The sequence below is a fragment of the Macaca fascicularis genome, chromosome 7, assembly GCF_037993035.2.
Source record: "Macaca fascicularis isolate 582-1 chromosome 7, T2T-MFA8v1.1".
Taxonomy (NCBI): domain Eukaryota; kingdom Metazoa; phylum Chordata; class Mammalia; order Primates; family Cercopithecidae; genus Macaca; species Macaca fascicularis.
Genome location: NC_088381.1, coordinates 137,353,289 through 137,379,998, shown reverse-complemented (window position 1 = coordinate 137,379,998; position 26,710 = coordinate 137,353,289). Strand labels below are relative to the sequence as shown.

Sequence of the window (26,710 nt, the reverse complement as noted above, 5' to 3'; positions counted from 1 at the left end):
TTTCTGAGAGTAAAGAGAGCTACCTTCATAAATAATATTTGCTAAAAACAGCAAGGCAAAAAAAATTATCAATGCATTTGTGTCTTTCAGGGCAGACTGGTCTATCAAGTCCTTAATTTCCCCTCTCTCCTTTCTCCCTCCCTTCCCTAAAGGATATGCCTGTGGTAGGTGGATCTTTCTACCGCCCATCACAACCTTTCATTCCCTTTTCTGATGTTCAAATATAGGTCAATTCTGGTCATCAAACAAACTGCCAACAGGATAAGTAATGAGCCACTCAGATTAAGGTATGCACTAATAAAAATTTAATATCAGAAAACAGCATTTTTTTTTAACCATTCACAATTAAAGTGGAAAGAGACAAAATTATAAGGCAGCCATCCATGGAATGATTTCATGTTTACAAGGGATCCAGAAAAAGGGACATTTAAAATCGCTGTTCCAGCTACTGAACCTGGGGAACTGAAGTCTTATCCCATGAGACTTCTAACTTGCTGGAAGATACCACAAGAAAAAAAGATCAAAGCCAGTCTCCTTGTGTTAAGCCACTGGGTTAGGCTGAGTATATCTAGAGAATTCCTAAATGGTTGTCTAGTTCTTTCCCACAAGTCACACATTTCCTTCAGGTCTCCTGAGGTGAATCTAGATGTCTCAGGTACAAAGAGGTTACATCACTGGTTTTAATTTCACAGCATCTCCAACAGCGCACTTTGGGTGATGTGAACCATTCTGTATTGAGCAGAAATTTTCTAATGCAAGGAAGGTTCCCCTGTTGAACAACTACAGAGGATTTTCACTTAACATTGCAGCAGTTCTGGATGAATCTGGTCATTATTCTCAGTCTCCCAAGGGGCTCAGGGGCCCACAAGGCAGGAAGGTTCTTTGGGGGTTTGTGCTGCTGTCATACAGTTCCCGTGTTCAGTCCCTAGCTACCATGTGTTTCAGGGGCTTACTACACTCCGATGCTGGTGTGTCCTCTTACTTCTAATCCTTGAAAAAGAGAAAAACCAGGCAGTGACACTTAGAAGTAGGCTGGTAAAAAAACACAATCACATTTTCTCCTTTCTGCAAAGAAAGGACAACTCAAAACAGCCACTCCCTTTCTTTTTTCTAATGATTCAAAATACCAGAACAGGGCTCACTTGGCTGTTTTGAATTGGGAAAGAAAGAGGTGAAAGGGGGGAGAAAGAGAAAACACATAGCCTCTGTAGGTGGTACTGTTTCCAACTATCTACATTCCAGTGCAGAATCTTTGCTAAAAAAAAAAAAATTTGGCAACAGTGCGCACAGGAAAACTGAATCAAACCTGGAACGTCACTGCTTTCGTGAAATGAGAACTGACAAGCAATTAACTGGAGAATAAGTGAGGGGAATGGAGCAGTAGTATTCTTTAACTTAATTTGCCATTTAAGAGTACTTGGAATCTGAAGAAAGTCTATCCCTACCAAGGAAAGGGAGTCAAATTGCAATTAAGATTAACTTTGGTTATATGGAAGAATCATGCTTTTCATCATCAATTGCATCTCTTTGGTAGCCAATAATTCCATCTGTAATCACAGCAGCAACTTAAGTATTGCCAATGTTTTCAAATGTGTTACAGCATTAAGGCATCCACATCTAAAGAGGCAGTTTTAAATAAGAGGAAAATGGAACTGAAATGTGCCAAGAAGTAAACACGGACACGGCCTCTCCTGGAACACTGCCCACCACATCAGCAAGCTCTTCCTCCAGTGAAGAAGGCCTGTGCCATGCTGCTTGGTTCCCTGCTGCCTGAAGATGCATTTGAGCCCTATGAGATTAGTATGGCTATTTCTGCCTGCTGACCAGGAGAGAAATGAGTAGTTCTCAAGGCAGCAGCTTTAAAATCTGGGAAAGCCCATACATAGCTTCTGAGAGCTAAGAGGGCCCTGAAAGGTTTGCTTGTTAATAGTGAGGTCCAGAGGGGAAGGCAAATTTGGAAGTCAGATGGTTCAATGCTTGCCAGAGTTCAAGGCTCCATCCAGCAAGATATACTAGCCAAACTTTTAAGCATGATGGCAAGGCACTGCTGAAAGAGGCTTTGGCCAGTAGAACAAATTACTGACCATTGCACACAACAATATGATAGAAAGCACTACTGTCCAAACCAAACCAGACACTACAATCTGCTATTTATTTGACAAAGTCAGTTTCCAGAGAGAATCTAGGCAACCACAGAGTTCTGAAGGACGAGATGAAACCTCAAGTCTCTCACAAGTCATCTGTTAACATCCAATCAAGGAAGTCATTTGGACTTTCCATACTATACCTTCTCTTCGTGGTAAAATTGTATGCAATTGTTGCCAGTGACTACATATAACTGTATCCTATTTGTGCTACTTTCCTCACTGTGGCCAGCAGAGGGCTCACAAGCTTTATTTCCACAGCTGCTGATCCAGGGACAAATTCACGAAGGAAATAAATCATAGGCATGCTGGCTTATGCGTCATAAAAAACGTTTTTACAAACTACTACGTCCACTGCCCTGAAGAAACTAGTCTTGGTTCCCCCTTAGTGTAATGTGTTTTGAAATGGTACAGAAAGTAAAAATAAATTAATAATACAATATTATACACTTATTTGACAAGACAGGGTTTACACAAATTTTGGCAAATATGAAAAAAAATTATCCTAGTTTGTTAAACACTTTTGCTATCTCAATTGTTTAAATTACCAGAATATTAGTGATTGTGTCAATTCACACATGAGGAGGTGGTATTTGAAGGGCTTAACAAAGCGGCATTTGACACAAAGTTAACTTCTTTGAAGGGGATAAAGAATAAAGATATTATTATCTTCATTATAACAGTTCGAGAAGTGGTTGTCCTCACACAAATATTAACACCAGCAGTAAGCAGCAAATTGTGGGGAGGAAAGGCTAGAGGGAAAAGTTAGGAGAAAAGCATGGAAAAGACGAAGAGACAAGAGACATGATTCCAATGAGCTTTAAATCAATAGGCAAACACTTCTCATTTATGATCCATCTTGCTACAGGTGGTTATGTGAGAAGACACAGTGTCCCCTAACCTGACCTAGTATTTAGGTCCCTAGAGGGATTGCTGATCTGCTAAGAGTAATACCAAAAAAAAAAAAAAAAGGACAAACATACATTTTGGTAGTCTTTTAAAAAAGCCTACTACAAAGATATCAATAACCATCCAAAAATCACTTAAAATTTAATATCCCTTAATTTCCAAAGATACTTTGTGATCTGACTGTTCTTGAAGGAAAGCCTAGAACTGAAGCTACTAGAACTTGGCTCCTCTCTAAGAATGTGGAGACAGGTATCCTGCAAAGGAGCACTTGAAAAGGAATGCTGCAAAACACCAGTCGCCTCTTTAGAAGCTGCTCCCACCTCTCCTGCTCCATTTGATGGAATGGCAGGCTGGATTCAGAGAGGCACATGCCAAAGGAGCTGTTTAAGCCCCTCTAGACATCCCCTTTCAGTGGACATCTCTTTTGAGTATAAAGTGAGCTTTCAATGTATCTTGCTGTAATTTTCCTGACCCTAATCCCAAATTAACCATAATCACCTTTAGCATCTAAGTGAGTGGGTGCTATGACCTTCCATCAAGGCATGTGGCATAGATGCTAAAGCACCAGTCTTACATGGTGGGAACCATGTTAAAAATCAATGAATAAAGTGGCAGAACCTCTAAACTAAGAAGACAGAGACATAGCTAAATTACAGAACACTGTATTTTCATAATTACTATTTCATTGTGAGTATGAAGTTCTCCTCTTTTCCTTAAAACTAAATTCCATCTTCCCTGAGAATAGGGTTAAGAGAAACACTAAAACTCAAAATGTCAGGGGCCTTTTAAAAGATAACACAATGGGATGTCTATAGCTAACTGCAATGTGTTTCTACTCCAAAAGCTTTTCCATTACTCAGGTTTTAACCTCACCTCCCTCTGGACTCTAGGAATACATGTGGAGATGCGCAAGGCGAGACAAGAGACTGAGGAAGTGAGGAGCTGTCACGCGCCGGCTGTTCTCACTGGATGGCAAACGGCCCTGGACCGAGGCTGGACCTTAAACATTTAATGCTGGTGTCCTACTGACAGGATGAGGGGGATGAGGCAACCCAGAACCAGGGCTGCCACCTCCAGGCGGCTGAGGCCTCTCCCTCCCGTGGCATCAGGCTTGTGGCTGTGCCCTATTCCGCCCACCTCAGGGAGCACATGTACTGTGGCAACGTAAAGAAATGTCCCGGCAGAGAAAAGCATGGCCATTCCCGTGGCGTTCACCTCGGAAAGGGCTTCTTTACTGCTCTGTGAATTAGAAGAGAGAAAGAGGAAAAACTAAGTCAAGTAAAATTCAGGGTCAGGAAGAAGTCCCAATTAAAAAGCACTTACTATTCTTAACTGGTGCTGTCTAGGACACTGGGGACATCTAGAGAACAGAGCAATTTTAAGCTCTTCATGGGAAGCTTCCAAATAAGGGTTTAAGAATATCAGTGATGTATGCATTGATTTTTTTTAAAACGTATTGTAAATCATCAATTCATAATTATACATATTTATAGGGTATAAAGTGACATTATGATTCATGAATGTGGAATAATTAAATAAAACTAACATCTGTTATCTCAAATATTTATCATTTTTTGTGGTGAGAACATCTGAAATTTACTCTTAGCAATTTTGAAATGTACCACACGCTATTATTAAATATATTCACCACAGTTCCATCATTCTGTCCATCCATTCATCAACTGTATCTGTCGTTAGAGATGAGGTCTCGCTATGTTGCCCAGGCTGGAGTTGAGTGGCTATTCACAGGCACAATCATAATACATTACAGCCTGGAGCTCCCAGGCTCAAGCAATCCTCCTGTCTCAGCTTCCCAAGTAGCTGAGACTACAGATGTGCGCCACTGCTCCTGGCTCACGATTGCTTTATAAAACGAACTTTAAGTGCTGGTTCAACAGGTTTGGCTTGTATTATTCTTGAGATAGAATCGACAACATATTATTGCAGATATTAAATTTCGGACATGAATGTATTTATTCTACTAATATTTAACAAGCATCATCTATGCACCAGGCTCTGTACCAGGTGCTTGAGATACAGTGGTAATCAAGATGCAGTAGTTGCCCTCATAGAGCTTAGAAATATCTCGTAAGTGGCCGGGCGCAGTGGCTCATGCCTGTAATCCCAGCACTTTGGGAGGCCAAGGTGGGCGGATCATGAGGTCAGGAGTTTGAAACCAGCCTGGCAAACATGGTGAAACCCCGCCTCTACTAAAAATACAAAAATTAGCTGGGTGTGGTGGCAGGCGCCTGTAATCCCAGCTACTCAGGAAGCTGGGGCAGGAGAATCGTCTGAACTTGGGAGGCAGAGGTTGCAGTGAGCCAAGACTGCGCCACTGCACTCCAACCTGGGTGACAGGGCAAGACTCCACCTCAAAAAAAAAAAAATATATATATATATACACACACACACACACACACACACACACACACACACACACACATATATGTGTATCTCATAAGCTAATCTTTATAAAACTAATTTCAACCTTTTCTATTAAAAAAGTAGACCTATAGACTAAGACAATTAATTAAAATTTTAAGAAAAGGACACGCCATAGATGCAGCAAGTAACTCCATGTCTCCAGAATTATCAGTATCTTCCTGTCAAAAGTTAAACTGACATTAATTATTGAAGTAATTGAGTAATCTGTTAAAGGGAACAACATACTGCTCACTGAAAGAAGAGAAGGCTCTTCAGGTAAATGGAAAGGGTTTGTTTTTATTGTTGTTGTTGTTGTTGTTTTTGAGACGGAGTCTTGCTCTGTCGCCCAGGCTGGAGTGCAGTGGCGCAATCTCAGCTCACTGCAAGCTCTGCCTCCCGGGTTCATGCCACTCTCCTGCCTCAGTCTCCCAAGTAGCTGGGACTATAGGCACCCGCCACCATGCCTGGCTCATTTTTTGTGTTTTTAGTAGAGACGGGCTTTCACTGTGTTAGCCAGGATGGTCTCGATCTCCTGACCTCGTGATCCACCCGCCTTGGCCTCCCAAAGCGCTGGGATTATAGGCGTGAGCCACCGTGCCCAGTGGAAAGGGTTTTTATAACACACTGTTAGCAACTAAGATCAACAAACCCTTGCTTAACAGGAAGTTAGCCATTTTTTATCTCATTTTTCACATGTTCCTATTAATATGGGTTTTACTGCCAAATACTGAATTGACTGACACTCAGAAGAATCAATGACCTTTAGAGAGGGCGTTGGGGAAAGCAGTTCCCATCAACTAGCCCTGAGTCAGCTTGTTTCTAAGATTTTCCTCTAGTTGCCTGCCAGTTGACATTTGGGTAAAATGTGGAGGGTTATTGCTAAGAATTACAGCCCAGACAGGATTATAAGGCATGGAAAGGTCCAGCTTGGAGACGGAAGAGCACATGTTACCTCAGGTCTGAAGCTATGTTCAATACAAAGTATTCAATAGAAAGTACTGTACAGTTGCTATCTGGGGACATGAGAGCTGGGAGAAGAGGAACATGTGAAAAATGAGACCAAGAATGGCTAAGTTCCTGTTAAGCAAGGGTTTGATGATCTTGGTTGCTAACAGTGTGTTATAAAAACCCTTTCCATTTACCTGAAGAGCCTTCTGTTCTTTCAGTGAGCAGTATGTTGTTCCCTTTAACAGATTACTCTATCACTTCAGTAATCAATGTCAGTTTTTTAAACTTTTGACAGCAATCTCTGCCCAGCTGCTGCTCTTCTCAAAGCTGCTACATCGCTTGTTACTCATGCTTCATGTGTCTACCTCACATTAAATATGGACAGATTTGACTTATTAGATATCTGTCAAATGAAACTAGCATGGCTGGTTAAGTTACACTATTTTAAATATTGAAGGGCTATCATATTTATGCTAATATTCTTGGAACTGATTAACAGGGAAGAAGTTTTCAAACCAAATGAATAAGGAAATGCTAAATTTACAAAGAGGAAAATTGGAATTAAGATATTTACCCTGTACAGTTTTTACTCCTAATTTTATCTTTAGTTTGAGAGAGTAATGTATTGGAAAAATTCAATCCAAGAAACTGTAAGTTCTAAGAGATCACAAGACACTTGTTTAGATAGCTGGGAATAGATTAGCTTACCTTACTCAGTCCTAAGTATGTCACCATGGACATAACTGGTGCGGCCAGTGAAAAGACCAGCAAGTGCTTTCTGATTCGATTCCGCTCTAAGCCAGCATGCATCAAGAAGGAAACCAGACCAAAAGCAGCTGGTGCCTGGAAATAAAAAATCATCTCTTATTATCACTCTAGAAGTATGGATTGCTTCTGTATCAAGAAGTATATGCCATTTGACTATGAGTTCTCACACAAAGAAAAACTCACAAAAGGCCAGGCACAGTGGCTCACGCCTGTAATCCTAGCACCTTGGGAGGTCGAGGTGGGCGGATCACTTAAGGTCAGGAGTTCGAGACCAGCCTGGCCAACATGGTGAAACCCCGTTTCTACTAAAAATACAAAAATGTGTGGTGGTGGGCACCTGTAATCCCAGCTACTTGGAAGGCTGAGACAGGAGAATCACTTGAACCCAAGAGGCGGAGGTTGCAGTGAGCCGAGATCATGCCATTGCACTCCAGCCAGGGTGACGAGCAAAACTCCATCGCAAAAACAAAAAACAAAAAACCCACAAAAAAACCAAAAAACAAAACCAGGCAGAATACCAATGCTGAGCTATGCCTCTTAGGAATTAACGTTCTAAGCCAACAAAAGATCCTATTTGTGTGTTTCTTGGATAGTAAAAAAGAGAAACAGTCAAGAAAAGAAAAATACTTTTGAACAAAAATTATTACTATGAAATATAAAAGTCTGAGGAGAATTTGACAGTTTGTGTATATGACTACACACAAAAAAAGAAACCCCTCAAGTAAATGCTTAAGAAAATGGGAACAAGAAGCTATGAACAAATGTATTCAATTCTCCAAAACGAATAGCAATTATGAAATGAAGAAAATGTTCCCGTTCCAGAAAAAACACAACAACCATGAGAAATTTTAATTATGAATACACTCAATACCAAACCTTACACCAAAATTTTGCTCACCTTATGTAGCATGATTGCCACAAACACAATTAACTGGACACTAGTCTGTGAAGTAGACGCTGCTGCTCCCAAAGCAACACCATCAGCTATATTTGGAAACAAGGAAACATAAAATACTATAAACAACAACAACAGTAACAGTGTAGTGGTTGAGTGTGTGAGCTTTATATAGTCAGGTCCAGCTGGATCTAGTAAGGTTACTTAACCTTTCTAAACGTCAGCCTTATCTTTAAATAATGTGTTCAATAAAGTATGTATTTCTCAGGGTTTTCATGAGGATTAAATGAGATAACTTAGATAAAGAGCTTAGCATCTGGCCCAGAGTATTCAGTGTTAGTTATTTTGGTTGTTGTTGTTGTTATCGGAAAACTGACATTCAATTTTCCAACTAATCAAAAATCCATTGATTAGTTAATCAAATTGTAACAACAGAAATACCAAAGAAGAATTTCAAAGGAAGCAACTCTTAATCTTATAGGTAAAGCAAGACAATAGTCCCAGCTACAAGGGAGGCTGAGGCAGGAGGATTGCTTAAACCCAGGAGGCGGAGCTTGCAGTGAGCCGAGATCGTGCCACCGCACTCCAGCCTGGGCGACAGAGCAAGACAGACAAGAAAGACAGACAGACAGAAAGACAAGAAGGAAGGAAGGAAGGAAGGAAGGAAGGAAGGAAGGAAGGAAGGAAGGAAGGAAGGAAGGAAGGAAGGAAGGAAGGAAGGAAGGAAGGAAGGAAGGAAGGAAGGAAGGAAGGAAGGAAGGAAGGAAGGAAGGGAGGGAAGGAGGGAGGGAGGGAGGGAGGGAGGGAGGGAGGGGAGGGGAGGGGAGGAGAGGTAGGAAGGAAGGAAGGAGAAAAGAAAAGGAGGAGAAGGAAAGGAGAAAAGGGAAGGAGAAAAGGGAAAGAGAAAAGGGAAGGAGAAGGGAAGGGAAGGGACGAGACAGGACAGGAAAGGAAAGGAAAAAGAAAAGGAAGAAAGGAAGAACGAAAGAATGAAAGAAAAAGAAACAAAGAAATAAAATAAAGATATTAGAACTCTATATAGATGATTACTACATAATGAGTAAACGTTGGTTGAATGAATGAAATTTGTTAGAAAAGAATATTACACTTAGAAAGGGCCAGGTAACAGTGTACCACCTTTCACATGCCTTTCTTTGCCACTGACAGAATTCTATTACTAGGACTAGGTTTGGGTTATGATTCTAAGGTGTACCCTGTCAGCCATGCTGAGACCTCTGCATTCCACTGCATACCACTTCTGCTTAAACAGTGCTTTGTGTATAAACAGGTAACAGAGCTGTTCAGGACAAAAGTGCCACGGCTCTTTTACAGATGACATTCTAGAGCCAAGAATGAAAAGAGCAAACTTTTTCTTAAGAGCTAGACAGTAAATATTTCAGGCTTTGCAGTTATTTGGTCTCTTGCAACTGTTCAATTCTGCCACTGTTGCACAAAAACAAAGGGATGGATAATTGTCATTATCTATCTCTTCCTCAGCTTCCTGCAACTTTATCTTCATTCTAACATCAGTCACATTTGCCTTTCTCCATTTTTTACTGCCATCACCCTAATCTAAATTTTCATCACTCAAACAAACCTAAATTAGCAATAGGTTCCCTACTCTCATTTTTCCCTAATCGAATTCATTGTCACAGATAATACACAAATAACATGGGCAAGGCTGTGTTCCAATAAAACTTCCTTAATTTGAATTATATAATTCTCAAGTGCTACAGTATGTTCCTCTTTTTTTTTTTTTTTTAAACCATTAAAAAGTATAGACACCATTCTTAGCTTGCAAACCCGTGACACTGAGCACACCAGGCTTGTGCTTGTGTCAGAGGACTTCATTAAGAAATGCTTTCCTCAGAGGCCAGTCCAAGAGCATTCAATGAGGACAGTCCCTGAAATATAAACACTAAGGTCTCCCCTGTGTGACCTCAGTGTTTAGAAAACAAAGAAGTTCCACTGCAATCCAACCCTACCTGCAGCATGGACGACCAGACCCAGCGTGGTGGTGATTTTGGAATTGCTAGATCTTGCTGCTTCTGGATCTAAAGTGAAAATGAGAAAGACAGCGTTAAGCTATGTGAGACAGAAACTGTTCAAACACTGGTCTAGAGGTGAAAGAATTTTACCTCCAGAACAGAAAGTGAAAGCTCTTAAAGTAGATTATTATTTTCCTCACTGCTATCTTTTTTCTAATTTTTTTTTTTCTTTTTTTTTTTTAAGATGGAGTCTCACTCTGTCACCCAGGCCGGATGGAGTACAGTGGCTTGATCACAGCTCACTGCAACTTCCACCTCCTGAATCATCTCCAGTGATTCTCCTGCCTCAGCCTCCCCAGTAGCTGGGATTACAGGCAGGCACCACCATGCCCAGCTATTTTTTGTATTTTTAGTAGAGACAGGGTTTCACTAACATTGGTCAGGCTGGTCTCGAACTCCTGACCTCCAATGATCTGCCCGCCTCACCCTCCCAAAGTGTTGAGATTATAGGCGTGAGCCACCGCACTGAGCCACTATCTTTTTTCTTTCTGCTTCAAACCCTTAGAAGATTTCCCTGTCCTGAAGAGGTGGCTAAGAGGGAACTCTTGATCTGACTCAGCCTTACCTTAACAGAAAAATCACTGAAATGTGTAACCCCCAACGGCCCCAACTTCCTCCTATTCCTTAATCCTCTTCCTCTACTATTCCAAGGCAAGTGCTCCATGGCCTCTGATCATTTATTTCCAGACCTATCTAACTGTCATTATCTATCTCTTTCCTGGCATCCTGCAACTTTATCTTCATTCTAACATCTGTCACATTTGTATTGCCATCACCCTAACCTAAATTTTCAGCACTCAAACCTAAATTAGCAACAGGTTCTCTACTCTCATTTTTCCCTAATATAATTCATCCTACACATCTGTGTCAGACTCATCTTTTGAAAACACCATCCTTGGCCGGGCACAGTGGCTCACACCTATAATCCCAGCACTTTAGGAGGCTGAGGCGGGTGGATCACCTGAGGTCAGGAGTTTGAGACCAGCCTGACCAACATGGGGAAACCCCGTTTCTACTAAAAACTACAAAAAGTAGCTGAGTGTGGTGGCAGGAGCCTGTAATCTTAGCTACTTGGGAGGCTGAGGCAGGAGAACTGCTTGAACCCAGGAGGCAGAGGTTGCAATGAGCCGAGATCATGCCATTGCCCTCCAGCCTTGGCAACAAGCGTGAAACTCCGTCTCAAAAACAAACAAACAAAAAAACCCACCACCTTTCTGATGTATCAGTTACCAGTTAAGAATCTGCTGCTTTTCAAATTCAGGGCAAACTGCTATATTAGGTAGGTTCTTAAGCCCTTTATCAACTAGTTCCAACTTATTTCTCAACGTCCCGTCTAGTTAAACCAGTTTGCTTAACACCATCAAACAAAACATTCTTATTCTCCTTTCCCCAAGTCTCCTCACCTGTAATTCTTGGCACATACTGAACTTACCAGCTTGTTAACCCAAAACTTGGACACCATTCAAAGTCTAACTACAGAACTTCAAGAAAGAATAAAAAATTGAAGACTAAGCATGGTGGCTTACACCTGTAATCTCAGCAGCTTGGGAAGTTGAGGTAGGAGGATCTCTTGAGGCCAGGAGTTTGAGACCAGCCTGGGCAAAATCACAAGACCCTATCTCTACAAAATTTTTAAAATTTAGCCAAGTGTGGTGGTGCATGCCTGTAGTCCCAGGTATCTAGGAGGTTAAGGCAGAAGGATCACTTGTGCCTAGGAGTTTAAGGCTGCAACATGTTATGCTCATGCCACTGGACTCCAGCCTGGGTGACAGAGCAACACCTTGTCTCAAGACAAATTCAAAATAAAAATAAAAAATAAATTTAAAAAACTGATTCCAGCTCAAAGCAACTCTCCCCTTGCCTAGACCTAGTGATCTATGCGGGCAGTCTCCACACGCTACTTCAAAGGTTCTTCTATATTACCACCTCAGATATAGAAAGCCATTTTCACCTAAATGTTTTATATCCCCAGATGGACTGTAAACGCTAAAGCATTAAATTTTCTACCTCTCTTTTCCTTTAACATGTCTGACAGAATGTAGCACAGCACTAGGCACCTAATAGTTACTTAATAAATCCTTGCTGAAGAGTGAGAAAAGTATTTGTGTGTATTAAATAAAGATGTTAGTGCTATTATAGGAAACATATAAATAAGTAAAGTTAAAAGATGCAGACATCAGAATGCCAGGTAAAATGACAGATGAACATCAGTCAAGTAAGTTATAGGGGATTTAATCTTCTTAGGAGTCCAGCACACAAAAGGAAGGGGTTTACAATGGAAAAAGTACACAAGTAAAGTGACATATTACCTCTTATTAATAAATGATATTTTCTTATTAAAACACTGCAAAGAAGGGAAGCTAAAGACCCTAGTCACTCTGAGCCAGCAAACAGCTCAATGTTACCCTGAACTGGAAGGAACAGTCAAATTACACTGTGTGCAAGCTGGCTCTGGCCTTTTCTTTATACAAAGCCTTATCGTCCAGTTACACTTAGGATCTTCAACAATTAGAGGCTTTAAAATTAGAAAGCTTTTATAAACCTATAAAGACGGTCACTTAGCATAAATTTAATAAATATACTTTCATTGACATTTTATAATCCATAAAACTCTGCAGAAAATAGGTAAAACCAGGTCATCACACATGAAAGCCAGCAAAAACAATGACTTCAGAGATAAAACAGAAAGAAGGATAAAGGAACACAAGCTACATTTAATTCTCTGTATAGGATTACAGGGCACTACTGGGCCCATACATTTTACTTTTTTAGAGACAGAGTCTTGCTCTGTTGCCCAGGCTGGAGTGACATGGTGCGATCATAGCTCACTGCTGCCTCGAAATGAAGTGATTCTCCCTCCCACCTCAGTCACCTGAGTAGCTGTGACTACAGGCAAGTGCCACTATGCCCTGGCTAATTTTTAAAGTACTTTTTTGTAGAGATGGGTCTCGCTGTGTTGTCCAGGCTGGTCTCAAACTCCTGACCTCAAGTCATCTTCCCACTTTGGCTTCCCAAAGTGCTGGAATTACAGGCCTGCGCCATTGTGCCTGGCCCACCAATCACCATATATATCTTTAGAATCAGGTTTTTTTAAAAAAAAATCATTTGTTAAATGGAAATTTCTTTCAACTTACTGAGGAGGAAAAATTTTATTTTACATATTTAACATGTTTACATTTACATACATGTTTCGAAACACATAGAAGTGAAGTGACCATTTCATTATTTTCCACATTTCTCTTTGGCAGATCAAGGATTCTGAGAAAGTACAGATGGCTCAGGATATCTTTCTTCCTTCCTTCCTTCTTTTTTTTTTGAGACGGAATTTTGCATTGTCACCTGCCCTGGAGTGCAGTGGCTCGATCTTGGCTCACTGCAACCTCTGCCTCCCAGGTTCAGGTGATTCTCCTTGCCTCAGCCTCCCAAGTAGCTGGGATTACAGGCACCCGCCACCACGCCCAGCTAATTTTTTTTTTGTATTTTTAGTACAGACAAGGTTTCACCATGTTGGCCAGGCTGGTCTCAAACTCCAGACCTCATGATCCACCTGCCTTGGCCTCCCAGTGCTGGGATTACAGGTGTGAGCCACTGTGCCCAGTCCCCTTCCTTTCCCGCATAAGCAAACATTCACATATGTACACACACACATACACACACACACACACAAAACCAGGATGTCAGAGGGAAACTAGAGCCACTCACCCCTTCCCAGGATCAGAAAACAGAAAAGGTCATTACCTTCTGCAGTTACTGTCTGTTCTTGAACTCACAACACTGTCCTGACCATGAATAAGGTCAGGTAGGAGAAACTTACAACTCCCTCAACTATAGGTTCACAAGTGTGAAATTCGACCATCCTTGTTTCTCTTTCTCTCTCTCTTTTTTTTTTTTTGAGACGGAGTCTCACTCTGTCGCCCAGGCTGGAGTGCAGTGGCCGGATCTCTGCTCACGGCAAGCTCCGCCTCCCCGGTTTACGCCATTCTCCTGCCTCAGCCTCCCGAGTAGCTGGAACTACAGGAGCCCGCCACCTCGCCCAGCTAGTTTTTTGTATTTTTTAGTAGAGACAGGGTTTCACCATGTTAGCCAGGATGGTCTCGATCTCCTGACCTCGTGATCCGCCCATCTCGGCCTCCCAAAGTGCTGGGATTACAGGCTTGAGCCACCGCGCCCAGCCTCTCTCTCTTTTTTTAAGACACAGGGTCTTCCTCTGTCACCCAGGCTGAAGTACAGTGGCACAATCATAGCTCACTGCAGTTTTGAATTCTTGGGCTCAAGCAATCCTCCCATCTCAGCCTCCCAAGTAACTGGGATTACAGGCACATGCCACCGTGCCCAGCTAATTTTTAAGATTTTTGTAGAGACGGGGTCTTGCTTTGTTGTCCAGGCTGGTCTCAAACTCCTGGGCTGAAGCAATCTTCCCGTCTTGGCCTCTCAAATCGCTTGGAATTACAGGCATGAGTCACCACGCCCAGCCTACTTTAAATTGAAACTGGCAAGAATCACAAGAAAAATGTCTTGGAGCCCAGTGTGGCCAACTATGTAATACAGCCAGAGTCCAATACCACCCAACGGTGCTTCTCATCTGCTGTTTGGAATAAGGCATGTGAATAAAACCACTTATTCCTACATCAACTTTCCAAGATAAGATTTTATTAAAAAATATAACTCTATGGAAAAAAATATTAACACATAGTAAATACAAGGAGATTAAAAACCCTTCTAGACCAAAAATAGTTTGTTTTGTTTTAAGCTCAATCCCATAATTTGTTTAAACCCTAATTTGGAAATAATTTTAAACCTTCGGTAAAGTTGCAAGAATAGTTATAAAAAATTCATACATCCTTTTCTCAGATGGACCTAATGACTAACATTTTGCCCCATTTGCTTCATCATTTATACTCATGCTCTCTGTACACACACACATTCTTTTTCTGTAACATTTAAAAGTAAGTAGCACACACACATCAAAAACCCTTTATCCCCAGATACTTCAATGTGTATTTTCTAAGAGAAAAGATACTTTCTTACATAATCACAGTACAGTTATCAACATTGACACTTTTTCTAATTTTCTTGCATGTTGTAATTTTGTCAACTGCTCAATAAGCACTTACTTCAGCGCATGTTTCCTTTCCAGGAAGGCTCCGGTAGAGAATTACACATTTCACTGAGTTGTAACTCTTTAGTCTCTTTTCATCTGGAACATTTTCTCTCCCTTTGACTTTTATGACATTGCCATTTTTGGATAATATATTCTCTTCCTTTCTTGTTTTTTTAGTAATAAAAAACTTTTGTGTGTATGTCCTTAGACTATGGGTTCCTGGATGAACTGTTATAAAGGTGATGATGCTTCTCAGGGTATCACATCTAGAGGTGCAGGATGTACATCTGCTGCTCACTGGTGGTGTTAATTTTGAATTATATCCTGGACATTGCCAACATTATCTCGTGGCTAGTCAGACTTTGTTATATTCCTCCAAAGAGTGACTTTTTTGTTTGTTTTGCTTTAAGTAATTTGGTTGGATTAAAACTGCAAACTGTCCTTTTGGGTTGCTGCTCAATTTTCAGTTTAATTTTGTGTGTGTGTGTGTGTGCGTGTGTGTGTGTGTGTGTGTGTGTGTGTTTTGTTTGGTTTTTGTTTTTTGAGACAGGGCCTCCCTCTGTTGCCCAGTCTGGAGTGCGGTGGCACAATCTTGGCTCGTTGGCTCACTGCAACCTCCCTGTCCTGGGCTCAAGCTACCCTCCCACCTTAGTCTCCTAAGTGGCTGGGACTACAAACACAGGTCGCCACACCCAGCTAATTTTTGTATTTGTTGTAGAAAAAACGTCTTGCCATGTTGACCAGGCTGGTCTCAAACTCCTGGGCTTAACCCATTCACCCACCTTGGCCTCCCAAAGTCCTGGGATTACAGGCATGAGCCACTGCAGCCAGCCCAGTTTAGTTCATAATTATCTTCAGTTGAGTTACCTGGAGTTTGCCCATGAAAGCATGGTTCAGGGTCAGCTAGAGACCGAGGCAGTTCATATACAGAATTTGGGGGTGAGTTTCTCTTCTTTCTAGGATTCTCCCTTATTTTCAGTGCTGTAACCACTGAAGCTCCTGAACTCTGTCCTCTGGTTCTTCAGTCTAGAAAGATTGAGTTTTCTATCAGAGATTTAGCTGTCCACAGGGTGCTGACTACTAAAAGCAGTAAAAATAGGAAATGCACCCTGTTCCAAGTGCTGACTCCCCTCCAGAATTTGCTTGCTTTGGGTCGCTCTCCACTGTCTTTAGCTTGTGGTTTTTTGAATTCTGTCCAGTGTTTTTAGTTACCTGTAAGGAGGCTGATCTGAGAGCTTACTTGGCCGTATCAAAAGCAGAATGCTTGTGACCTTGATTTTGACTATCCAATCAAGGTATCACCTGATTTCTTCATTTAGCTACTTCTTTCCCCTTGAAGCCAATAAGGAAATAAAAATTTCCCCCTACATTTAACATTCATTGATGATGTGTGCCTGAGTCAACCTTTACTGAGGGTTGCAAAAGTGAGCATTTTTCCAACTCCAGCACTCTTTCTACATTTAACAATTGGCATTAAGCATTCTACTATAAGCAAATGCATGCTCTCTCTTTCCCCATATATAATATATACATAAAAATATATTATATATAACATTATATATTATATGTATATTATATATTATATTAAAATAATTAATATACAATATAATACATATAATATATAATATATATTATATATGTATTGTTAATTATATTATTAATTATATATTATATATTATATAATATATAACATATATATGATATCAGGTGGGCTCATGGATTCCCATTTTCTTTTTTTTTGAGATGGAGTTTCGTTCTTGTCTCCCAGGATGGAGTGCAACGGCACAATCTTGGCTCAATGCAACCTCCACCTCCCAGGTTCAAGCAATTCTCCTGTCTCAGCTTCCCTAGTAGCTAGAATTACAGGTGTGTGCCACCATACCTGGTGAATTTTTTATTTTTAGTAGAGATGGGGTTTCACCATGTTGGTCAGGCTGGTCTTGAACTCCTAACCTCAGGTGATCCACCCGCCTTGGCCTCCCAAAGCGCTGGGATTACAGGTGTGAGCCACCGCGCCCGGCCAGATTCCCATTTTTTGAATGGTTTATGCTTTATTACTGTTCTTAATTATGTTGGTGCTCAACTTATCCCAGATGTGGCCAGTGGGAACTCTTTTAAGAGGGTTCCTATATCCTATGACATGCTCCCATCTTCTTCCTTCCTTCTGTTTTTTTTAGTACTAGATGTTCCAAGCTCACTTGTACTTACCCTGCCCCTGTCCTAGAATCAGTCCTGATTCTTCTCTGAAGAGCCCCGGCATGCTCATGATAGTGGGATGTCTTTAGTTCTAGGCCCCATCTCCAGACACAGCTAGGACATATATATGTACATATATGTATATACAAATATATATACATAAACAAATACATTTAGAAATCCTGAGTCCAATACCTCCAATTCCAATCCATCCCTATAGGGGTTCTTTCTTGCCTTGCTCCACTCCATACTTGTGTGTTCCTTCTTCCACACTTAGAACCCTGACTCCACCAACATCAACACGACCCATTTACTCAATCCTATAAAACATCTAAAGCAGCTTCAGAACAGTTTTGCCCATTCCATTACAAAACAACAATAACAACAACAACGAGTTCAGTATTTGTTTATAGTTTTCTCCCAGCTCTACCCAAGACTAAACATATACAGTCAAATACTACACTCATAATTTACTTGAATTAGTTTTTTAAAAATCCCTTCAGTGTGACTGTATTATTCATTTGAAATACAATTCATCTGTTGTATGGGAGTTAGTGCTCCCATCTGTATTGGTTTCATTCTATTTTTTGAATATGTAGAATATTAACATGTTTCCAAAAGTCAGAACTATACCAAAAAGGCATGCTCAGGGGAATATCATGTGCTCCCTAAACCTTCTGCCCTCTCATACCCTCCAGCCTACCCCATGCAGTTAATAAGTATCTTTTGTTTGCTAGCCAGTTCTTCTGTCTCTTTTTTGTAAAGCTAAGGAGATACAGTTGACCACTGCACTGAACAATGTGGAGGCTGGAGTGCTGACCCCTACACAGTCAAAAATCCACATATAACTTTTCACTACCCAAAAACTTAACTACTAATAGCCTACTGATGATCAGAAGTCTTAATGATAACAAAGTCGATTAATATATATTTTGTTATATGTGTTAATACTCTATTTTTACCAAAAAGTAAGCTAGGTAAACGTTATTTAAAAATCATAAGCAAGAGAAAATATATTTACTATTAAGTAGAAGTGGATCATCATAAAGGTTTTCATCCTCATCATCTTCACACTGAGTAGGCTGAGGAGGAGGACAAGGAGGAAGAGGAGGGGTCGGTCTTTCTGTCTCAAGGGAGGCAGAGGTAGAAGAGGTGAAGGAGGTGGAAGGGGAGGCAGGAGAGGCAGGTACACTCGGTGTAACTTTTATTGAAAGAAAATCCATGTATAAATGGACTCACACAGTTCAAACCCATATTGTTCAAGGGTCAACTGTATGTTTTTCTTATTTCCCCTTCTTTCTTACACAAAACATAATATACGCTAGATGATCATTACATTTTTTGCTTTTTTTTTTCCATTTAACAATACCTCCTGGGAATCTCTCCCTATCAGTTCACAGATACCTGAATCTTTATTCTTTTATTATTTTTTTTTAGAGCGACAGGGTTTCACACTGTCACCCAGGCTGGAGTGAAGTTATGCGATCATAGCTCATTGCAGCCTTGAATTCCAGTTTCAAGTAATCAACCTACCTCAGCCTCTCAAAATGCTGGGATTAAAGGGGTGAGCCTCTGTGCTCCGCCTGAATCTTTATTCTTTTCTACAGCTACATGGTACTCCATTATGGTACATACCATAGTTCATTCAGCCAATCTCCATGACCGAACATTTAAGTATTTTCCAATGATAAATAATGCTGCATTGAATAATCTTGTGCATATGTATTTTCATATTGGAGCTGTATTTGAGTAAATCCCTAGAAGTGGGATTTTTGGTCAAAGGGTAAATACATATGTGGTTTTGTTAGATATTGCCAAATTCCTCTCCATGGGTATTGTACCATTTTGCATTGGCACCCCAATATATGAGTGCCTATTCTATCACAGCTTTGCCAGTCAGGTGTACTGTTAAGCTTCTGAACTTTTGCCTGACAGGTAAGAAATGGTATCTCAGCATAGCTCTGATTTGTATTCAAGTGAAACTGAACATTTTTTTTATACGTTTAAGGGCCATTTTAATATCTTATTGTGATCATCTGTTCATGTTTTTTGCCTGCTTTTCTGCAGATTTTTCTGTCGACCAAAGATTCTTAGCCTGGGGTCTATAGAGGTGAGTACAGGTAGAATTCAGGGGATGTCTGTGACTTTAACTTGAAAAAAATGCGTTTTTATTTTTACTAACCTCTGAAATTTAGCATTTCCTTTATCTTTTTTTTTTTTTTTTTTTTTTGAGATGGGATCTTGTTCTCCTGCTCAGGCTGAACTGGAATGCATTGGTGTGATCGTGGCTCAATGTAGCCTCAACCTCCTGGGCTCAAGTAATCTTACCACCTAAGCCTCCTGAGTAGCTGCAACTACAGGCATGCCCCATCGTGCCTGGGTAATTTTTTTTTTTTGTAGAGATGGGGTCTCACCACGTCTCCCAGGCTGGTCTTGAACTCCTGATCTCAAGTGATCCTTCCCCCTCAGCCTCTCAAAGTCCTGGGATTATAGGCATGAGCCATCACGCCTGGCCACATTTCCTTTACTTTTATTATCATTATTATTTTTGAGACAGGATCTCACTTTGTCACCCAGGCTGGAGTACAGTGGCGTGACCTCGGCTCACTGTAGCCTCAACCTCCTGGGCTTAAGCATTCCTCCCGCCTCAGTCCCCCTAGTAGTGGGGACTACAGGTGCGCACCACTGTGCTCAGCTAATTTTTGTATTTTTTGTAGAGATGGGGTTTTGCCATGTTGCCCAGGCTGGTCTCAAACTCCTGAACTCAAAAGGATCTGCCCATCCTGGCCTCCCAAAGTGCTAGGATTACAGGTGAGTCACTGCAACTGGCCCTGCATTTCCTTTAGTTATGAATGTAGACAATAAACCATAAGCAGTATCAGCACTATCTTTACTGCCCAGTAGAAATCAGACTAATCAGGTTATTTTACGGTTGTAGATTATCTTTAAATTATCGTTTTCACTCATCACTACTTTAAGGACTTAGAGAACTGCTGCCACACTGCATGACTACAGCTTTCCTGTCTGCAGATGCTCATGTGGCAGAGCTGGACAACGATCAAGTAGCTCTGCATCTAACAGCCACTCAGCCACCAAACAGCGACAGTCACAGGGCTCTCCCACTGGGACCAAGATATTTATGTCGCTTTCCAATATTTCCTACCTGCAAAATTCCCTGCTGACATATCTGAAAAAAGATGTCTACAAATCAATCCTTGGAGAAGTTTTATAACTCTCAAATTTATTTCTATCACCATGGGATCAATGTGTATCATGTATCAGAATCCTTTATTAATATAAATTGTACAAAAAATGTTGACCTAGCCAAAGATGAATTCATTGATCTTAAAACAAAATAGTAACTATGACTGGAGTTAAATTTGAAAAGTCTTGGGGAATTCTAGCTGTCCTTTAGAGAAGCTTATGATTCCTTAAAAAGCAAGCTACAAATGCATTTAGGTACATTTGTAAGAAAATACCTTTGTAAATCCAAGATTTTCTACACCAATAACCAACAAAACAAAAACTCAAAATCAACTAGATGTTTAACTTGACATACATGTTGCCTTGTTACAGACTACCTCATAATTTAATGTTCTTAAGCCAAGCATATTATTATGTAATAGCTAGCATACTAATGTCCTAGAAAATAAAATTCAACTCTAACTTGTTTAGGATTTAAATGTATTATCTCATTATTTAATGCACTGATAAAGATATACATTACTATATCACAAATTTGTTCTGTTGTTTTAGTAACTGTATTTCAACATAGGTGGTTTTCTCTGTGATCCTATGTACTATGTTTTACACATTTAAAAACAATATTCCAATAAAAGGTCCACAGTCTTTAGACTTCCTAAGGGCTCCATAGCAAAAAACTAAGTTAAGAACTTCTGCCCTAGACTCTCAACCAAATGTGGCAGCTTTAAGACAAGCAAAGTAATAAACCAATAAACACTTATTTGTGCCACATGCCACAACTCACTAGCTCTCCCCACTTAGTTAAATGTTCACTAGAACCCAAGGAAGACAAGAGTTTTAGCACTAAATACGGCCACTGATACAGACTAAAATATTTGATCATTTTTAACTTTCTAAACTGCAAATGTATTGCACTGCCCAGAAAGCCTTGGAGCCACTCACCGTCAGTAGGATGCACATGGGAGTTACCAATCTGGTCCACCAGCAACATGAAAACGAAGCCCAGTACGAGGGAAACACCAATATAGGCATGCAGCTGTGTGTGGTCGTGGCTGTGCTCATGTTCATGGACAACTGATTTTTCTGCTGCTTTGTCTGATGCAATCACATCATGTGTTTCACTCGCTTGGTGGTGTTTTCCTAGAGCAGAATAAACCATAAAGAGCAAATATGTTTTTCCCCTAAAAACATTTTCATGTAGGAGTTTCTATTCTTTGTATTTCAAGCTCTACTTACTTTACTGTAAAGACATCCACTTTCTATATTGTAATCCAGCCAATCATTAACTCCTTCAACTTAAAGTTCATGATGAAAAAATTCCCAAATGTCTTCTGCCTTTGGCATGCAGACCTTCTGACTGCCTATTATTCTCAAAACCTGGGAAGTGGAAGCAAATCACCATGCAAGAAAGCAATCATATTCCCAAAGGGACACCATCCCCAAATATTCCTCTGAGAAATTCACGCCAATCTCACCAGAAAATACACTGTTTTATTCTGATGAAAATAGGCAAATGAAGAGCAGTAACAATGAAAATAATTGCAATCAAATTCATCTAGTTTATACCTAGGTTGATATAAAAATTTCAAATAAGGAACAAATTGAGTAGAAAATTTTTAGCTTTATAAAATATCAGCAGACAATTGCCAGCAAGAAACCAAAAGGGCAGAGCAGTTTAAGAGGCACATCCTTCAGTCTAAATTCAGTTCTAGAAATATGGAGGCTGGGAGACTCTGAATTGCAGCAAATGATACTTGGCCAGTTGATAATCCCAGTTTACAGTAACATATTTGTCACTTAAAACATAATGCTTCAAGGCCAAAATGCTTACCTTTGCTATATTTCATGTATAGAGAATAACATACTAGATATTTATAATTTATAATCAGATTAAGCAGTTTAACCCTTTTTAAAAAAATTGAGACAAGGTCTTATCTTTCACCCAGGCTGGAGTGCAACAGTGGTGCAAATTATAGCTCACTGTACCCTCCACCTCCCGGGCTCAAGCAATTCTCCTACCTCAGCCTCCCAAGTAACTGGGAAACCACAGGCAAGTACCACCATAACCAGCTAATTTGAAAAATTTTTTGTAGAAATGGGGTCTCCCCATGTTGCCTAGGCTGGTCTTGAAATCTGGGGCTCAGATGATCCTCCCACCTCGACCTCCCAAAGTGGTGGGATTACAAGTATGAGCCACTGTGCCCAGCCTAGAGACCCTCTCTCTTAAAAACAAAACAGGCCAGGTGCAATGGCTCATGCCTGTAATCGCAGCACTTTGGGAGGCCAAGGCAGGCAGATCACGAGGTCAGGAGATCAATGCCAACATGGTGAAACCCCATCTCTACTAAAAATACAAAAATTAGCTGGGCATGGTGGCACATGCCTATAATCCCAGCTACTCAGGAGGCTGAGGCAAAAGAATTGCTTGAACCAGGGAGTCGGAGGTTGCAGTGAGCCGAGATCGCGTCACTGCCCTCCAGCCTGGCAACAGAGCGAGACTCTGTCTCAAAAAAATAAAACAAACAAAACAAAACAAAACAGTTTCACAAAATAATATCCAACCTTACAACAGTTACAACGCACTCTCCTGTTTCTTTCTTTCTCTCTCTCTCTCTCTTTTTGAGACAGCGTATGGCCCTTTCACCCAGGCTAGACTACAGTAGTGCAATCTCAGCTCACAGTAACCTCCATTCCCTGGACTCAAGTCATCCTCCTGCCTCGGTCTCCTGAGAAGCTGGACTACAGATGTGAGCTACCAAATCCTGCTAATTTTTATATTGTTTTTGTGGAGATGGAGTTTTGCCATGTTGCCCAGGCTGGTCTCAAACTCCTGAGCTCGAGTGATCCGCCCACCTTGACCTCCCAAAGCGCTGGGATTACAGACTTAAGCCACCATGCCTGACACTATTCTTTTCTTTTTGAGACAGAGTCTCGCTCTATACCCAGGTCGGAGTGCAATGGCATGATCTCAGCTCACTGCAATCCTGTGCCTCCAGGGTTCAAGTGGTTCTCATGCTTCAGCCTCCCGAGTAGCTGGGTTTACAGGTGTGCTACATGGTGAGTTCTTGCGAGATCTGATGGTTTTTAAGGGGCCCTTCCCCTCTTCACTCAGCACTTTTCCTTCCCACCACCTTGTGAAGAAGGTGCCTTGCTTTCCCTTGGCTTTCTGCCATGATTTTAAGTTTCCTGAGGCCTCCCCAGCCATGCTGAACTGTGAGCCAATTAAACCTCTTTAATGACCTTTATAAATTACCCAGACTTCAGGGCCTTTTGTGGTTGCATATGAATTTTTAGGATCGTTCTTTCTATTAAGGTTTATTTGGCTTACAGTTCTGCAGGCTGTCCAAGAAGCATGAATCTGAGGATCTCAGGAAGCTTCCAATCACTGCAGAAGGGGAAGAGGAGTCACATGTCACAAGACAAGAGAGGGGAGGGGTGCCATGCTCTTTTAAACAACTAGTTCTCCAGTTGAATTATAGAGAGAGAACTCATTAGCAAGGGGACACACCAGTATGTGCATGAGGGATCCACCCTCCTGACCCAAACACCTCGCGCCAGGCCCCGCCTCCAACACTGGGATCACGTTTCAACACGAGATGTGGAGGGGACAAATGCCCAAACCATAGCAAATGCCACTGGAATTATGATAGGGATTGCATTAAATCTGTAGATCACTTTGGGTAGCATGGATATTTTAACAATGTTAATTCTTTCAATTCATGAACACAGAATACCTTACTTATATCTTCTTCAATTTCTTTAATCAATGTTTTATAGTTTTCAGCACATAGATCTTTTACCTCCGTGGTTAAATTTATGCCCAAGTATTTTATTTTATTTTATTTTCTGATGCTATTTTGAATGACATTGTTTTCATAGTTCCTTTTTCAAATAGTTCATTGTTAGTGTATAAAAATGCAACTGATACTTATATGCTGATTTTGTATCCTGCAACTTCACTGCATTTGTTTATTAGTTCTAATAATTTTTTGATGGAGTCCTTAGGTATTTCTATGTATAAGATCATCTCATCTGAAAACAGAGACAACTTTACTTCTTCCTTTCCAATCTGAACGCCTTCTATCTTCTTTGTCTGCCTGATTGTTCTGGCTAGGGCCCCCTACATTTTATTTAAATGTAGAGTAAAGTGATAGACAAAGCCACAGATAATCATACCTCTATAAAGAATCTGACACATGGCATTCCTACAGAAGAGATAAAAATGAGTGAGATAATCTATATTGAGCCATGCCTGACAATAGCAGTTTTGACAATACATCACATTTATATTTTCATCTTTGACCCAATAGTCTACCTTCCTAAAAGCACCAATTCTAACAGTCCAAAGAATTTTGAGATGTTTTCAGATTTTGGCTCCACAGTAAACTGCTGCATTACCCAATAATCTTTGAAGTTCTTAAAACTTGTTTCTATAGTTTTTTTTTCACATGAAAGCTGATAATCATCTAATTCCAGTGATTTTAGAGCTATAATTACATATGAGTAAGAGGTTCCTTTTTACATTAATTAGTATTTAATAATGCTTATTAAAGCATCAGAGCACTTAGTTAACATGATATACTGAGTTCTGAAAACAATATATTATCATAATTATAAGGTCCACAGAAGAATGAAACCATAGGCTGTAGTAACATGTATACAAACTTCTTTCTTGAAGTATGAAGAAAAGTTGGTTTGGTCTACAATAAAGAAAGAGGGCGGCTGGGCGCAGTGGCTCATGCCTGTAATCCCAGCACTTTGGGCGGCCAAGGCAGGCAGATCACCTAAGGTCAGGCATTCAAGACCAGCCTGGCCAACATGGCAAAACCCTGTCTCTGCTAAAAATACAAAAATTAGTTATGCATGGTGGCAGGTGCCTGAAATCCCAGCTACTAGGGAGGTTGAGGCAGGAGAATCACTTCAACCCAGGAGGTGGAGGTTGCAGTGAGCCAAGGTGGTGTCACTGCACTCCAGTTTGGGTGACAAGAGCAAAACGCTGTCTAAAAAAAAAAAAAAAAAAAAAAAGGAGTAAGGGAAGAGGGTAAGAAAAGAGAGAGTACAGCAGCAAAAACAAAATTACAATGATATGTCTAAACTCATCAGTATGAAGATGTAAAATATTTGGAGACAGCTTAGCTGAAAGGTAATATCATGGTTAGGTAGGTTACCTCACATATTTGTTTTGGGTTACTCTTCCCAGCACTTTGGGAGGTTGAGGTGGGTGGATCACGACATGAGGAGTTCAAGACCAGCCTGGCCAAGATGGTGAAACCCCATCTCTACTAAAAATACAAAAATTAGCTGGGCATGGTGGCAGGTGCCTATAATCCCAGCTATTCAGGAGGCTGAGGCAGAGAATTGCTTGAACCTGGGAGGTGGAGGGTGCAGTGAGCTGAGATCATGCCACTGCACTCCAGCCTGGGTGACAGAGTGAGCCTCTGTCTCAAAAAAACAACAAAAAATTTCTTTAACAGGGGTATTAACATTTTAAATTTTAAAAGGAATGTTGGAGACATCTGATGCTGGCCATGTTAGAGTAAGTGCATTTTGACGTCGATCACCCACTGATTACAACAAAAACTGAACAAAACACACCAAAAAACAGCTACTTCAGGACTACAAAACGTAAACAACAGCAAGTGAACGGAAAGCAGCAAAAACTTCTAGAGAGATCCTGTCCTTCTGGCCAGAGGACCAGGAAAAGAGGCTGCTAAGATGTAGTGAAGTACAGGAAAGTCTCCCCTTTTTTTCTTTACCTCCTCTTTTTCTGGGAGGCAGAGGTTGCAGCAAACCCAGTTGCAGAACTGCATGGTAGCAACAAAGGCAGTTAAAACCCTATCTTTCCAGCCAGAGCAAATAGAAAAAGGGACTCCAGTGGTCTGAAGTGTATAGGGGGAAACCTGGTTATGCTGTTCTGCCTTTTCTGCTCTTACTTTCCTTTGACAGAAGCCCAAGTTACACAGAACTATGTGGTGGCAACACATGCAGTGTTGCAGGCAGCCACATATGCAACACATGCAGCCAAAACTCTAGAGAAACCTTGTCTTTCTTGACAAAGGACCAGGAAAAGGGG

The 26,710-nt window shown here is 40.7% G+C and overlaps 1 protein-coding gene across 13 annotated transcripts in view; it reads right to left on the bottom strand.

Moving 5' to 3' along the window:
* Positions 1-282: 282 nt before the first annotated feature.
* The window catches only part of SLC39A9 (solute carrier family 39 member 9), a 64,251-nt gene continuing 37,823 nt past the window's right edge, over positions 283-26,710 (bottom strand). For 4 of the 13 annotated variants that reach the window (XM_065548957.2, XM_005561607.4, XM_073997622.1 and 1 more), the window contains 5 exons: positions 21,580-21,777; positions 10,074-10,142; positions 8,092-8,177; positions 7,134-7,268; positions 283-4,292 (listed from right to left, as the gene is read on the bottom strand). In XM_065548957.2, the coding sequence (XP_065405029.1) occupies positions 4,062-4,292; positions 7,134-7,268; positions 8,092-8,177; positions 10,074-10,142; positions 21,580-21,628 (570 nt within the window). In that variant the 5' untranslated portion in view covers positions 21,629-21,777 and the 3' untranslated portion in view covers positions 283-4,061. Of the gene's footprint in view, positions 4,293-7,133; positions 7,269-8,091; positions 8,178-10,073; positions 10,143-21,579; positions 21,778-21,873; positions 22,015-26,710 lie in introns of all 13 variants that reach the window. The other 9 variants (XR_006699597.2, XR_012415895.1, XR_012415894.1 and 6 more) reach the window with 4 other exon arrangements.